General features: G+C 34.0%; 1 protein-coding gene across 3 annotated transcripts in view; it reads right to left on the reverse strand.

Annotated features, from left to right (window-relative positions):
* The window catches only part of Mgat4a (alpha-1,3-mannosyl-glycoprotein 4-beta-N-acetylglucosaminyltransferase a), a 225,010-nt gene that overhangs the window by 100,034 nt on the left and 108,334 nt on the right, over positions 1-16,642 (reverse strand). For all 3 annotated transcript variants that reach the window (XM_072540365.1, XM_072540367.1, XM_072540366.1), the window contains exon 3: positions 4,341-4,579. In XM_072540365.1, coding sequence (XP_072396466.1) covers positions 4,341-4,579 — 239 coding nt within the window. The remainder of the gene's footprint in view (positions 1-4,340; positions 4,580-16,642) is intronic.

Below are 16,642 nucleotides of genomic sequence, written 5' to 3' on the forward strand. Positions count from 1 at the left end.
AGGTATATTTTTTTTTGTTGAAATTATATGTATCTTTAAGATTTTTGATATTATGTGTGACAGTATGACGTATTTTTAACATTTTTTGACACAAATAGCGCTAATCTAAAGAGAAAAAATTTAAGCGCAAATTAATGCACATTTGTGCCATATGTGGCGCACTCTATAAACTATATTAAAGTATGCATCAAATTATAATTCCTTACACTAAAAAGCTCCCAGTTATAAATTTTTATACATAAATGTCAACAAACATAAAAGTTATAGAGAAAAATAAAATTTTAAATTTCAACTCTTCAAGAGCCTGTATCTTTCTTAGTATCAAAATGTTAATGCAAGTTGGTTTAGATCGTAATATTTTTAAACTGGGGTACAAAATAACTGGGGTTAAAATAATATCATTTGTAGTAGTTTCTTGTCAAAAATGGTTGGAACAATTTTTTAAACCGAATTGTAAAATTAAATTTTTTTGTCCATAACAAGTTTTTTTTGGTTAATTTTTTTGGTCCTAATCCCAAAAGGGATTAGGACTGAGGAGGAGGAGTACCCCTAGTCTGGCTAAGCAACTATTAGGACTCTATTTATGTTCTTCTTTCAAATTTAAATGAAGATTGTTATTTTTGCAAATTACTCTTAGTGACAGTTTGGATAATCTGTCGCTGAATATAAGAAGACAAATGTGATTTACAAAATTAAAGCTTTACTTAATTTCTTATTAGATGTTAGAAATATTCTTTGCGACACATTTTCTCAACGACAAATTGCCAAAAGTAATTTTGAATTAATGCTAAGAAGTGCATAAAATAACCTGCTTGATTTTTATTTTTTGTTTCTTTTTAGAGCACATGAAAATGGTATGCCAGGAAGGACACACAGCCGCATTAAAATACAACAAATTATGGATAAATGGTGAACCGTTCTCACTGGAGCAACTAGAAGGCATAGATGTAGATTACTGGAAGAAACCTGAAGAGAAGAAGGGTAACGCTAGGACAATAAACGACAGATCTCCCATATCTGATAATATAGATCCAAGAGGAAAATTGATAAAAATGGAGTCAAAAAACTAACAAAAAATATAACAAAAGACGGTGACAGTATAACGGAGTTGGCAATTAATACGGACATGAAACTGTTTTGTTAGAAAAGACGCAAAAACAAAACAAAACAAAATAAAGCAAAAAACAAAAATAGAAAAATAAGAATAGGAACGTGGAATATCAAAACACTTCTAAGACCAGGCAAAATGGAAGAGTTGGCAAAAGAAATGATAAAATACCAGGTGGGAATACTAGCGCTACAAGAAATAAGGTGGGCAGGAGAAGGGATGACTGCTAGAAGAAATTACACAATGTACTACGCAGGAGAAAGCAAACAGGGGCGCAATGGAACTGCCTTTCTAGTTAGTAATAGCGTAAGAGACAAGATTATTAACTTTAAAGCGGTTGATGGAAGAATATCATATATTAGAATGAAAAATAAATAAGCAAATTTAACATTTGTTAACATATATACCCCTACTGAGAATGCTCCTGAAGAAGAAAAGAATGAATTCTATGAGAAACTTGAAGAATTGTACGAAGAAATGCCAAAGAACGACATACTAATCCTGTTAGGAGACTTCAACGCAAAGATAGGGAAAGAAGACACGAACAGAGAAATCGCAGGAAAAGAAACGATCCATCAAAATACGAATAACAATGGCAGGAGAATATGTAATCTAGCTGCAGCAACCAATATTTTTATTATTAACACTCAATTCAAGCACAAAAAAGAGCACAAAGTAACGTGGCTAATACCTGGAACAACAGATGAAAACCAAATAGACCACATCCTAATCTCCAAAAAATGGAGAACAATTTTACAGAATGTGAGGTCTTACATGGGAGCCAATGCTAATTCGGATCACATTTTGGTGATAAGCGACATGAAATTGAAGATACTTAAAGATAAAAACGACAGAAAGAAAAGAAAGAGGTGGAATCAGTCGAAACTAAATACAGATAATGCAAACAGAAAATTCTGCACTAAATTGGAAGAAAAACTACTAGTCCTAAAACCATCAAACGTAGATAAAACATGCGAAGACATAAAAGATAGTATCTTAACAACAGTAGAGGAGACGATAGGACTAATGGAAAACAATAAAAGAAAGGATTGGTACGAAGAAGAATGCGAGCAAGCTAGCAAGGACAAAGCAAGACACAGGTGGGTGGCCACAGGGAAACAAGAAGATCTCCTACACTATAAAGAGAAGAAGAAAGAGTCAGACAAATGCTGCAAAACAAAAAAGAAGAAATGGATCGAAGAATTACTGCAGGAACTCGAAGCTAATAGTAATGACAATGCAAGACTATACAAATACACAAAATCACAGAGAAAAAAAGAGATACCGGCAAATATTGGAAAAATGGAATGGGAAACACACTAGAGAACTGTTTAAAAAGAAAGACGATGCTGAAAACGCAGAAAATGAAGAACAAACAGAAAATAGGAATGGAGAACAATCAGAGCCTTCCTCATACAGCGAAGTATTGGCGACCGTAAACAGATTAAAGAAAAGGAAAGCAGCAGGACCAGACGACATGATAAATGAGTTCTTCAAGAAAGGGGGAGATGAACTAGCCCACAGAATCCACAACGAATATGGGAAGAAGAACGTATGCCGAACGACTGGAATTGTGGTCTGATAACACCAATCCCTAAAAAAGGCGACAAGACGAAATGCACTAACTACAGGGGAATCACGTTATTAAATACAATGTACAAAATATTAACTAATTTGATCAGACAAAGAATAGAAAAAGAAACTAGAACAAAAATAGGTGACTAGTACAGAACAGAGAAGGTAAGTCAACAATAGATGCAATACACATTGTAACGCAAATCGTCGAAAAAAGTTACGAGCACGGAATAGATCTACATATACTGTTTATTGACTACAAGCAAGCTTTTGACAGTGTAATAAGAGAGGAGCTAATTAAGGATATAAATCAATTAGGCATCCAAGAAAAACTAATAAGTCTCACGAAAATGACGATGAAGGAATCCAAGGCACGAATTTTAACAAGGGAAGGCCCGTCAGATGAAGTACAAATGGAGGTAGGTGTCAGATAGGGAGACTCCCTGTCAACAAAATTATTTAACATTGCCATAGGGGAGGCAGTAAGAGCAGCCAAAATTATGGGAACGATTATCGAATCTTCAGCCCAACTCTAGGCGTATGCAGACGATATTGCACTGGTTACTAGAGATTTAAAAACCATGCAGAACATAATATTAATACTAGATAAAGAAGCAAAGAAGAGAGGGCTAGTAATAAACCAAAGCAAAACGAAATACCTCAAGTGTTCAAGAGAGAATACGAATATAGAGAAAGAAATTAAGCTTGGTGCATGTACATTTGAAAGAGTACACCGTTTCAAATACCTGGAAGTGATGGTGAATGACAGAAATGATAGAACGGATGAAATAAATGAACGCATCCTACTGGGTAATAAAACCTACTGGAACTACCAAAAATTCCTGAAAGAAAAGCACATTAGTAAGAAAACCAAATTAAAAATTTACAAGACTGCAATCAGGCCAGTGATCACCTATGGTGCAGAGACGATGTGCCTAACACAAAAAGATGAAATGAGGTTGGAAATCTTAGAGAGAAAGATAATTCGATGAATAGTGGGACCGGTGAGGATAAGTGTAGGCGAATTTAGAAGATTAACCAATGGAGAAATTAAAGAAGTCATCGAGGGTGAAGACATAATCAAGTTCGTGAAGACGCAAAGGCTCAGGTGGCTGGGACACACAGAAAGAGCTAACCCAGACTCTACGCTAAAGCGAATAACTAGATGGAAAACAACAACAAAGAGACCAAAGGGGAGACCCAAAACAAGTTGGAGAGATCAAGTCTTAGGAGACATAAAGAAGCTGAGAATCTACAATTGGAAGGAGCGCTGTAAGGACCGAAAAGAATGGAGGAAAATTGTAGACAGGGCCAAGTTACACACGCTGCTATAATAATAAAAAAAAACAACAGCGGAGTGATTCTCCGCAATAAATGAATCAGAGAGTCCAAAAGGGCGGCAAACACTCCGCCAGGAGCGAATAAGCCATGATGATAATGATGATGTAGAACTTGTTTTTCTACATCAAACATGTATATGTGTTTTTCGCTGATTTATTCACTTGATTTAATAAAGGTGTGACCGCTAAACGCACACCAGTGACTCATTAATTAACACATTTAAACAATAAACAATACAACATATTTTGCCATAAACTAATTCACACCAGCATTTTTTATTGTTTTATAATACATGACATTATTTAAAAACACTTACCTCTGCTATTAAAATAACAATAATCGTATCGTTTGCTTCTTCGGAAGATAACCCATCGATTAGATTTTGCAAAGTATCCATTAAATAGCTATATTTTTCTCTTTTAACGGTTGGTATTCCCAAAACCAAGGAAACGCCCTCTCTATTTTTTGACATTAGATAGGCTAGCTTTAAGCTATTGGGGTTATCCAGTAAATGTGGAAGAAAATGGAAGGCTGAAGGAAACTTCACCGATATACCTACAACAATTAAACAAAAGTTTACATGTGTGCCAATAGAAATATTTGACTTGCTTTCTTTAAAAATCAGAATGCATTTTTCTCTTAACCTTTCTGGAACCGTGCTACAAAAACTTACGCTTCAGGCCGTGTGGGGTAACTATCGTACCCCACTAAAATACTTTAATAATTCATTTAAATTATACATTATTGTTTGGGAAGTTATACAATGAAGCATTAGTAACTAAAATAATTTGTTTTTATTATTAACAAAATATACATTGTTTTTATTTTTACCTTTAACTAAAACCTTTAAATTTATTATTTTTTTTTACAGTCTTTACAATTTTGTGAAAATTATTTCTATTCTGTTTCCGGTTTAGAGCGTTTGGGAGTGAAAGTTCTTGTGTCAACTTTTGTAAAAAAATCCTTCGCCTATACTGAAAAAATCTATTTTCAGTTTTTACTATGTTACTGTTACTAAGTTACTATGCATATAAAATGTTTATAGATAACGTCTAGGCACTAAAAAATAAAACACTTGCAACAAGGGTACAGCATTTTTCATATAAAAATGCTTGCACGTCATTCAAGATTTACGACGACAGAACCCCACAGCGTTGCCAAAACAATACACTTAGTTTTAACACTACTGCAACACACCAAAATACATAAAAAAACATTTTAATACAAAATTATATATTCTACATTTTAAACTTGCCTCTTTTAGGGCTTTAATGGTAAAAACGTCCCGCCATTATTTCTTGTTCAAAATAATCTATCATATATGAAATCTTATCAGCTTTATACAGACTATTTATTTGTTGTGGCATAGCACAATCACATAATATGTGTATAGCATACACAACAATAATTAGTTTTTAAAGCTATTAATCTAAATTGAATATGTATTTATAAATACCATTTATTATATATATATATATATATATATATATATATATATATATATATATATATATATATATATATTATATTATGATCAAATTGTGTAATAAATCAAAACATAAACAAAATCCTTACTCTAAAAAAGCGGCAACACTTCAAACAATTTTGTCACACGCATAACTGTCAATCAAATTTGAAGTATTCCCGTCAGTTGCGTACAATTGTCTAATCTATTTAATTATTATTTTGTGGAATATTAGACTTTAGATGATTACACTTTTCTGATTATTACACCATGTTGACGCCTACGAAAGATCGGGCAGTTCCGTATGGGTTTTGTATTATTAGCTGTGTTAGTAAAATTTGAACTCTAAGGTTGACGTTCTGGAAATTTTAAATATAAGTAACGTCACTTTATATAAATTGTGACGTGCACGCATTTTTATATGAAAAATACTATAACGCATTTTAACATTTTATTATAAGGACAGTAAACCCTTGTCAATTTTATTTAGCAAAAATAAAATCAGCATCTACCTAACTTGAAAGTAAAGTAAATACTTAGCTGTTTATTGTTATAACGAATGATAGCGGAAAGGCAAGTTGGACGAAGGAGCTTATTCCCGATCTGAGGCCGTGGTGGGAATGTGAGTTCAGGAAACTAGACTACTTCCTGACGCACTTTTTGACCGGCCATGGTAGTTTTGGCACCTTCACAAATAGAATAGGCAAATCTGCCTCGGCAGACTGTACTGTTTGTGGGGTACCGGACGCTCCCGCCCACATTTTTAACTGCCAGATATGGGCAAAGGAGAGAGAAGATTTCGAGCGGCGAATAGGTTTCGGGCTGGATGAAAGAAACATGGTAAACATAATGTTTAGAGGAGAAAAATAATGAAGATAAGTATACTGTCTGATTTCTGGGGTGATGACGAAGAAGGGACAGAAGGACAGAGGAGGAAATTGAACCAGGGATCTGAAATTTATGGTTATTATTATTATATATTAGTTTATGAAAACGGAAATATTTTTAGATTTACGGTAATAGGTATGGTTATTTGTAAGTTTTTAGTTTTTTATTTTAGTTGTTTATTGAGTAGCAAGGCTACCTCTCTGGAACGGTGGTTAAGGTTTTAGCCGGAACACGGTTAATCCGGCCCTACCCTGGGGTCTTCTGTCCTAGTATCCTACTCGGCTGAAAGATGCCAGGGTGTCTTGCTCTGTGACGTTAGATGTCTAAAAAAGATTTTCCCCACCAGCATATTCGCCGATCCCATTACGTACAGAATAGGTAAGTAAATACGGCCCTGCGATTGTTGATAAATATAGCAAGAGAATATTATGATCTGGCGCCAAATACAACTTGGCTATATCACAGTAAGTCGTTTTTAGATTTCTAATGGGCATTTGTTAAAAATCTTTTTGCTATACAGTTTTTTACGTAGAATTCAGTAGTATAGGGTGGATTTTTTCCAAATATATTATATAAATATATAATATATAGATATATTTTGATAAACGGAGCAATTTGAAGGGAATACCATGTTTATTGTTTAACAAACTGTCTATTACTAACTCGAGACAAAAAATATCAAATTTGGTAAAATATGGCTTTCTTAAACACTGGATTTACTAGTTAGCAAAACTGAAGAAGACTAGGAAATTTTTGAATTTTGGCATCTTTAGTTGCCAAAAAAAAAAGGAGCATAGAATTGCGCAAATCCCAAATTTTTTATGCCTACAGTACTAACAGTGCTACACTACAAACATATTAACCACCTTATTTAAGATATATTATGAAGGATAAAGAATTTTTTTGATACTAACTAGCAAAAAAATAAAACACAATTTAAATTTTCTTTTTTTTAGGTATAGTCAAAATTTATATTTGTGTTACATTTTTGCTTGTTTTGTCATACCCAATGATTTATTGCCATATACATAACTTTCTTAATTATGAGGAGCCTTTCTTTTCCTAGAAGATAAATGTCCGAAAGTGGTATAGTTGTGTGGCCGTAAAGCCTTTTTGGTAAGTCAAGATCTTGCTGGCCGACCAGCACTTAATTTTCGTTTTCCCGGCAAACAATACTTTCGACGTCCAAAGTTCTTTTGTCTTTTTGCTCTCCTCCACTGTAACTTCCAAAAGTGTAGAAAGCAGAAACCAAACCTGTCTCGATGTTTGCAAAACTGGCCGCATTGAATAACATTTTCCGAATCGCAGGTACAAGTGGGAGTGAGAGTTTCTAATTGGCTTAATTCTTAGTCAGAAAGAGTTTAAGATTAAGTTTAAGATAAATTATATTTTTGTGTCCCAGATTTTTCTGAATGTGATTGAATATTGCTTTCTAACTCTTTTCCAATGAGCAAAACCATTCTGGTGGTGGAAACATACCGTTAGCTATATCCCCTTGGTACTTATAAGCGTATCCTCTTGGTCCTTATACACACTAAATTGTATGCAGTTTTTATATTATTGTTAAGTGAGAATATCACAGCAGATGAATGTTAACATATTTTTCCTGAAGTGTCTAGGCCAGCGTTTCTTAAACTGTGTTCCGCGGAACCCCAGGGTTCCGTGGGGATAATTCCGGGGTTTCGCAAAAGCTACGTTCGTTTTTAATAACATTCAAGGAAGTATATAACATAAAAAAAGAATAAAAATTTAACGACACAACTAAATTCCACTTACTATTGCAACTGAAATCGCCACAAACTAAATTAGACTAGTAGTGGCCTCTACAATTAATCAACCCAGAGCAGCTACCAAAAAACTAAGAAATATGATGAAAGTTATATAGGTTTAGGATTCATGAACAATAATGATAATCCTCAGTGTGTATGCAACAAAGTTCTACCAAACAGCTCTATGGCTCCAGCTAAAATGCGTCGTCATTTACAATCGGTTCATGGCGAGCTCAAAGAAAAAAATGTTGAATTCTTTATTCAGAAGCGTGACGAACTTTAAAAACGGTTATGGTTCAAACCACAAAAACAGTGAATAAAAAAGCAACTGAAGCATCTTACTTAGTCAGCTATTTGATAGCTCAGTGTCGTGAATCATACTCAATTGCAGAAAATCTTATTAAAGCTTCAAGTATGGAGATGGTAAAATGTGTGTAAGGTGAAAAATCAAATGGCTAAGATTCCCCTTTCGAATGACACGGTAGCTCATCGCATCAGAGATTTAGCAGCCAATATAAAGAATGAACTTATTTTTCCTCTCAAATCATGCAAATTTTCGTTACAAATGGATGAATCATCCGATGTAGCCGGTCTCGCAATATTAATTGTAATCGTTAGATATCAGCACGAAAGCGAATTATTGGAAGATCTTCTTTTATGTAAATCTCTACCAACACGTACTACTGGAGTCGAAATATTTGGTCTTTTAAATTCTTTATTTGAACAGAATAAAATACCATGGTACAACTGTGTTGATATCTGTACCGATGGAGCAAAGGCCATGACTGACGTAATTAATGGGACTGTACAGCTTATTAAAAATATAGCTAAAAACTGTTCTAGTAGCCACCGCATGCTCCATAGGCAGGCACTTGCGGCTAAAAAATTATCCCCCAGTTATAAGAGTGCTCTTGATGAGGTCATAAAAATTATTAACTTCATAAAATCTCGGCCGCTAAATAATCGTTTATTTAAAATACTCTGTAAGGAGATTGGAAGTGTACATACATCTCTTCTTTTACACACTGAAGTCAGATGGTTATTTAGAGGAAATATACTAACCGGTTTCCTTGAGTTAAGGACGAGGTGCGTGCTTTTTTTTAGAACACAATTTTGAACTGAAATGTCGATTATTCGATATTAATTGGTTACTTAAAATTGCCTATTTAAGCGACATATTTGCAAAAATAAATAAACTTAATTTAACTCTCTAGGACAAACAAGTAAATTTATTTATGATTGCTTTCACGAAACAAATTGACTTTTGGACAATATGTATGCGCTCCAACGAGTCCGATTGTTTCCCAACAATAAAAGGATTTTCAGAACAAGAAGGGGTTGAAATGCCAGAGGCATTTATTAAAGAAATTATTCAGCATCTGAAAGGATTAAGTGAAGCTTTTGATAAGTATTTTCCAAAAGAACAGCAGATTAAATATCAAACTGAATTGTGGATAAACCCATTTATTTTTAATGCTCGACCTTCCACCATGTCAACGGGAGAATACGAAACTTTTATTGAAATGACATCTGATTCATTAATGCAAAATAAATTTAAACTAATGTCATTAACGAAATTCTTGTGCAGTATAAAAGCTGAATATCCTCAATTGTCGCAAAAGGCAGTGTTAATGCTTTTACCATTTGTAACCACATATATGTGCGAAACGGGGTCCTCAGCTTATTTGTTGACAAAACTAAATACCGGAACAGACTTGATGCCGAACCTAACATGAGAATTTAACTTTCATCAATAAAGCCTAATATTAAGTATATTTGTGGTAATAAAAAGCAATATCAGATCCCATTAAAATTAAAATTTAAAAGTCCTGTAAATGTAAATTTAAGTTCTGTTAAGAAATTTTATGTTAATTAATTACTTTTTGAAGAAAATAAATATTTTTTTAAATAATTGTCATTTTTGTTGCATATAATTATTCTACAGGTGAGATTGATCAACTGTTTAATATTCCCAACTGGGATCAACTGCTTATTAAAGAAGAAATATAGCTGCCGCTGAAATGTTTTGTGGGAGACAAATATTACGAATTCCTTGGATTAGACCGACCGTACAAAACATAATTCAACTTTAAGAGAGCTAAAAGTTAGCCAACGACTTTCGAGTAAAGTACATCTCCAACAATTAAAGTACTTAGGACATGTTTGAGAGCAAACACAGAAATCACATTTTATTATTACAAACACATTTTTTTTGTTACCAAACAGACGACTGTATACATGGCGATCGCCCGCAGATACATCGGAGAAAGTAGTCAGGAACCAGATAGACTACATTATGATCAATGAAAGATACCGTAATGCTGTTAAAGCCGTGAAAGCATATCCTGGATCAGACGTGGCCTCAGATCACAATCCACTTATAGCCAAAATTACACTCACCCTTAAAAATATTAAAAGACATCAAAGAATCCCTACAATAGACACAAAAAAACTTAAAGAACCTAAAGTAAAAGAATGCCTCCAACATGAACTGCATGTGAACTGCAACAAATTGAACACAAACACCAACGATATTGACGAGTACTGGAATCGACTAAAAGATTGTCTACTGGAACCCTGTAAAGAAATATTAAAGACTTCCTCAAGGAGAAAAGAGGAATGGATGAATGACGAGATACTCTATATGATGGAAAATACTCAAAAGAAAAATACTTTGAAGAGCAATGCAAAGAGATCGAAGAACTTCAAAATAAATATGATCTGTTTAACCTACACAAGAAAGTCAAAGAACTGGCAGGACTAAGAAAACAAAATCCCACTTGTGCAATTCTGGATAGACACGGTACTGCTATAACACATACGGACGAGAAAATACAAAGATGGGCAGAATATATCGATGAATTGTTCGATGATGAAAGAGGAGATCTGGAGCACATAGAACTTACGTCAGAAGAAATAGGTCCATATATTACAAAAGAAGAAATATTGCACGCATTAAAAACAATGAAGAGCGGGAAAAGCCCTGGACCTGATATGCTTCCTATAGAAATCCTAAAAATTCTAGATGAGAAGCACATTGATGTTTTAGTGACACTTTTGAACCAAATTTATAGTTCAGGCGTATTACCCAAAGGGTGGTTAACATCTATTTTTATTTGTCTCCCTAAAAAGAAAAACGCAAGAGAATGCAGCGATTACCGCACCATTAGCTTAATGTCTCATACGCTAAAGTTACTACTTAAAGTCATCCATAACCGAATATATCACAAACTGGACATAGACGTTAATAATACACAATTTGGTTTCCGCAAAGGCCTAGGAACACGTGAAGCTCTTTTTTTACTTAATATAATAATACAAAGATGCCTGGACGTCAATCAAGATATATACGCATGTTTTATTGACTATAATAAAGCATTCGATAAAGTACGACATAAACATTTAATGAATGTCCTGAAATCAAAGAAGATTGACTACAACGACCTCAGGATCATATCAAATTTATACTATAAACAGCGATCAAAAGTACGTGTTAACGAACAGCTGTCAGAAGAAATTGAAATTAGATGTGGAGTAAGACAGAGATGCGTATTGTCGCCAATTCTTTTCAACGCCTACTCCGAAGAGGTCCTGAAAAAAGCTCTTGAGGGTGAAACAGCTAGAATAAAGGTAAATGGAGTTCCCATTAACAACATTAGATATGCGGACGACACTGTGATTTTAGCCGAAAACATTGAAGATCTTCAGAGACTGGTGACCAGAATAGCAGAGTATGGAAAAGAGTATGGTCTAACAATGAATGTCAAGAAGACGAAATTTATGAGAATATCGAAAACTCAAAGAAATAACGAGAATCTTCTAATAAACGAAACCAACGTCGAACAAGTGGACAAATATGCATACCTGGGAACAATGATTAACCTCACAAATGATTACAATCAGGAGATAAAAATAAGAATAGAAAAGGCTAGAGCAAATTTCAACAAAATGAGAAGAGTCCTATGTACCAGGGATTTAAAACTGGAACTAAGAGTTAGGTTGGCGAGGTGCTATGTTTTTTCGACCTTATTTTATGGAATGGAATCTTGGACCTTGAATGCTACATCAATGAAAAAACTGGAATCATTTGAGCTGTGGGTGTACAGAAGAATTCTGAAAATATCATGGACAGAACACGTCACAAACAAAGAGGTTTGCCGCCGCGGAGATGGCACTTGAAGAAGAAGAAGACAGAAATCATGGATCCATCAAGTTACAAGAATATGCAAAAGACACTATGCATGAGCTAAAAGAGATGACCAGAGGCAGAGATCTTTGGAGACGGACAATACACGACATCACGTCAACCACTACACTAACTCCGGGGCGTCAGGATTGGATCGAAGAGAAAGATTGAGACAAATCAGGAGTTCCACAATAAAAGTGCCTACTAAAAAGGGTTCCATTTATCAAAAAGATTAAGAAACCCTGGTCTAGGCTACAGGAACATACTCCTCTAATGATGTCAACTTTTAAATTTATATACATCAGTCATTCCTAATTTTAAATGGAAGCATTTTTTAAGGAGAGAACTAGAATAACTTCCATTGTCAAAATCTATTAGTCTCTGTTTCAAGTACAGTTCATATCCACTTCAGATTAAGTGTAAGATTAAAAGCCAATTGTTCTATTTAGTACCCAGTCTTATGAATACTATTTCAATATAATTAGAAAACAAACAAAACATAAAACGTAAAAATTTCAGCTTAGGGTGACACGAAGATGACGTTTAAATTAAGCTCTATCATAGGTTTGTATTTATTTTCCTATGCTGTACGTTGTGGGATCGGCGAATATGCTCCCCACCGTTGCCAGCCAGAATTCAATGGATACCTTATGGAAACTAGCAAATAATAAAAACTGTTTATTATTTGTTGAATTATTATTTTTAAAGTATTGATGTCATATTTTATAAATAAAATAGTCACGAAATAAAACACTCTGTATTTCATTACCGTTTTCGTGTTCATTTATAATTTTTTATCCGATATAATATTACTGTCTTCTATTATTTTTTATTATTTTTCTGAAGCTATTTTCTTGTAAAGTAATACAACTCCAGTAGAGAAACTTCGCTTTAAAAATATTAACAATTTAGAGTGTGAATTTATGACACTTGTAGTTTGAAAAATTCTTTCTATATCCTTTTTTGTAGATGTTGTTAATATGTGCTTTTGCCCACTCCGGTGGACATGTCTTGTCATCTCCTTTATAGAATAAGGTGAAAACATACGCTATTAATACCTGTAATACACGTGGACTTTGTTTTTGTAATTCTTTTTGTAAATGGTGGTCCGTATACCTTTCAATTTTTTAGAGTGTAGAGTTCGTAATGCATTTTCGACTTCCTTCACTGTTATTTCATCGTCTTGATCGTATTCCACTTCACACATGTAGTTGTAATCGTGTTCGTGAATTGCGGGGTTTTTGCGGAAAGTACCTACTTCACTAACATTTTATCTTTGAAGTCAGATTACTAAGATTTTATTAACCAGACCAATTCTCAATATTTTGCTTTACGTCAGTGATACAGTATATCGAATTAAAAAATAATTATGTCCTGAAATTTAACAAATGAGATTAAAATAATGTTTCGAAAAACTTTTTTTAATACTTTCTTTCGGTATCTCTAACGCGAACACTATCAAAACGCCTTAATAGGTCAAATAGTCGTCGAAGAACTAAGAGTAGCATTCCACGGAACAAAAGAAAAAACAGAGGATCTAGGACAAAAGTTTATATTTGAAGACAAAAGATGTCATTACTTCAGAGCAGAAACTTGCAAGTTTTAATTAAAACACCCCAGTAGGGAGTCAAATGAGGAAACATTTTTTATTTTTATGCAGCGGATATAAAAAAGAATAATGTCTAACCATCATATTTTAAATATTTAAAAGTTATTTCTTTCACTCTAAAGAAATAATAATTACTATAATAAATAAATTTTAGCAATAATGTTTAACTAACGTTTTAATATTTTTTGATATATTTAAGTCAGATATGAGGACATATTTACACTTACGTTTTAAAAAATTCATTAAATACCAAGAACAAAATTTACATCAAAAAGTTTTATTAGTTCCTTTTATATAATTATTTATTAAATACGACGTAAGAGAATAAACAACAGATTACGTTGTACGTATAGAGTATCCTATCATATGCTTTCTGAAGATCGATAAATTCCATACGAGCGTTTGTTCCTTAATTCCTATACTTTTTCGTCACCTACCTACAAGGGAAATTTGCATCTGTTGTTAAGCCTTAGGTAAATCATAAATGATTTTCAAATATTTAATTTTCCTTACATGCCCGTCTATCAAATATTTTAATGATGTACATCTACTACATCATCTAGATCTACTATCATCATCATACTTATTACCACTTTAGCAGATGTGCTATGATCGTCATTGCACTTCAGCATCTCGAATAGTTTGAATAATCATATTTCTTCACTGGTCGCGGTCACATGTACTGGCTGGGTATACTGGGTTTTTTAAGAAGCTTTTTCGTAATATCTGTCCATTTCTGTAGAGATCTGCCCCGTTGGCGTTGACTCTAAGGCCTCTCTTGGACCATCAATTGCTCCATTTTGTGATCGCTTTGATTAATATGACCAAAGCACTTTTTTGTCATAGTAATGTGACGATCATGCCATACCCCGTTTAGTTCAGTCATTGCTGCCCTTGTTAGTTCTATGCGTCTTTGAATTTTGGGTTCATAAGTCCTTGTGTTGTCAACTAGAGCTCCAAGATATATCATAGAGGACACTATCTTACACCCGCAATAGTTCGGGTTTTAGGAAAGTGTTGTTGGCGATCAATAACCATGATTTTGTTATTGTTGTAATTACCCATGAGCCCAAACTTAGCACTTTCTTCCTCGAGATGTTTAATAAGTTAGTAACTTCTTCTGAAGTTAAATCTTCTCAAAGTCATGAGTGCCCACGGTTAGTAAAGTATTTTCCAATCTTTTCTTACATTAGCTTTTAAATTGTTGTGTATCTTATATTTGTGATAGCTACTTATTATGAACCGTAGCACACGCTTTGAATTTTTGCGTTAGTGTTGCAAAAAGGAGTTGTTTTCCAGCGAAGTTTAATCATTTTGTAACCGATTCAATTTCGGTGTCGTCCATTAGGTAAGATTCAGATGTACAATTTTCTAAGATGGTGCTTATTAGGCTAGAGAAATAAACGAAAACAAACGACAGTTGTTTTTAGTGTGGATCTCTGCACCGAAAACGTATAATATGTCTTCTGAAGTCGATATTTTGAACATACTTAGTAATTAAGAAATTAAGGTCAAAAAACGGTACATTTTCACTTTTTCGTCTATCAAAAAGTTAAGCATTTGAAACAAATTTAAGAGTAATAAACTTATAAGTCACATAAAAGACTTTAACATGCCGTTTCCAATGGTTTTATCACTTAGGATATCACTTAGGCATCTGGTATGGTAGTATTCTTTATATGGCATCTAGTAGCTCCCTACTAAAGTCTCTAAACACGATTCAAAATACATCCCTACGACTATGCCTCGGTGCTTTCAAATCAAGCCCAGCTAAAAGTGTGTACTTTAAATCTTCAGAGCCACCACTCCATCTAAGAAGGCAGTAGCTTCTACTTTCATACTTTGTAAGAATATCAGCAAACCCAAGTAACCCGGTAATAAATCTAATCAATCCCATAGAACCTCTCCCAGCAAACGCATCCAATCAGTCTCTCACATTACCACAAATATTATCTCCTTTATTAGATTCCATCAACCTTTCCAATACTACTTCTATTTATACCCCCAAGACAGCTTCATGGATGCACAATCTTCCAATATTCAATACTGATTTATGCAGATTCGACAAAACCGAAACCCCAAACTCGACCCTTAGAAAATCCTTCCAAAACATCCTTAACTTAACACAATTTGATGAAATTTTAAACACCGATGAGTCTAAGAATAAAGACTGTTGTGGCTCCGCTGTGTCCACACTGAAGACGACAATAAGCTCTGTGCGATTGCCTAAATGTTGTAGTATCTATACCGCAGAATTATATGGAATACTCCAAGCATTAAAGACTTCAATCCATCCTACTTTAAATGAAAGCATAAAAATCGCCATTTGCACTGATTCTCTTTCCTCGATTCATTCCATAAGATGCATTTTCTCGAAAAACCCACTAGTCCAGGTAATCCACACCATCTGTAACCAACTATATTCTGCTAACATAAAAGTCATAATGATTTGGACTCCATCTCATGTTGGTATATTGGGAAACGAAAAAGCAGACCAAGCCGCTAAAGCAGCATGTTCTTCTGACATAGCCTTCAAAGAGATCCAAATCCATACGAATCTTAAAATATTGATAAAACAAAAAATCATCAGCTCATTGGCGGACCTGTGGAGTAAAACAAAAACTAAGCTGCATGACGTTCAACCCAACTTATCTCGCGTCAATATCTCCTCTATGAACAGGAAAGAAAAATCAGTTATTCA

The sequence above is a fragment of the Diabrotica undecimpunctata genome, chromosome 8 (assembly GCF_040954645.1).
Source record: "Diabrotica undecimpunctata isolate CICGRU chromosome 8, icDiaUnde3, whole genome shotgun sequence".
Classification (NCBI taxonomy): Eukaryota; Metazoa; Arthropoda; class Insecta; order Coleoptera; family Chrysomelidae; genus Diabrotica; species Diabrotica undecimpunctata.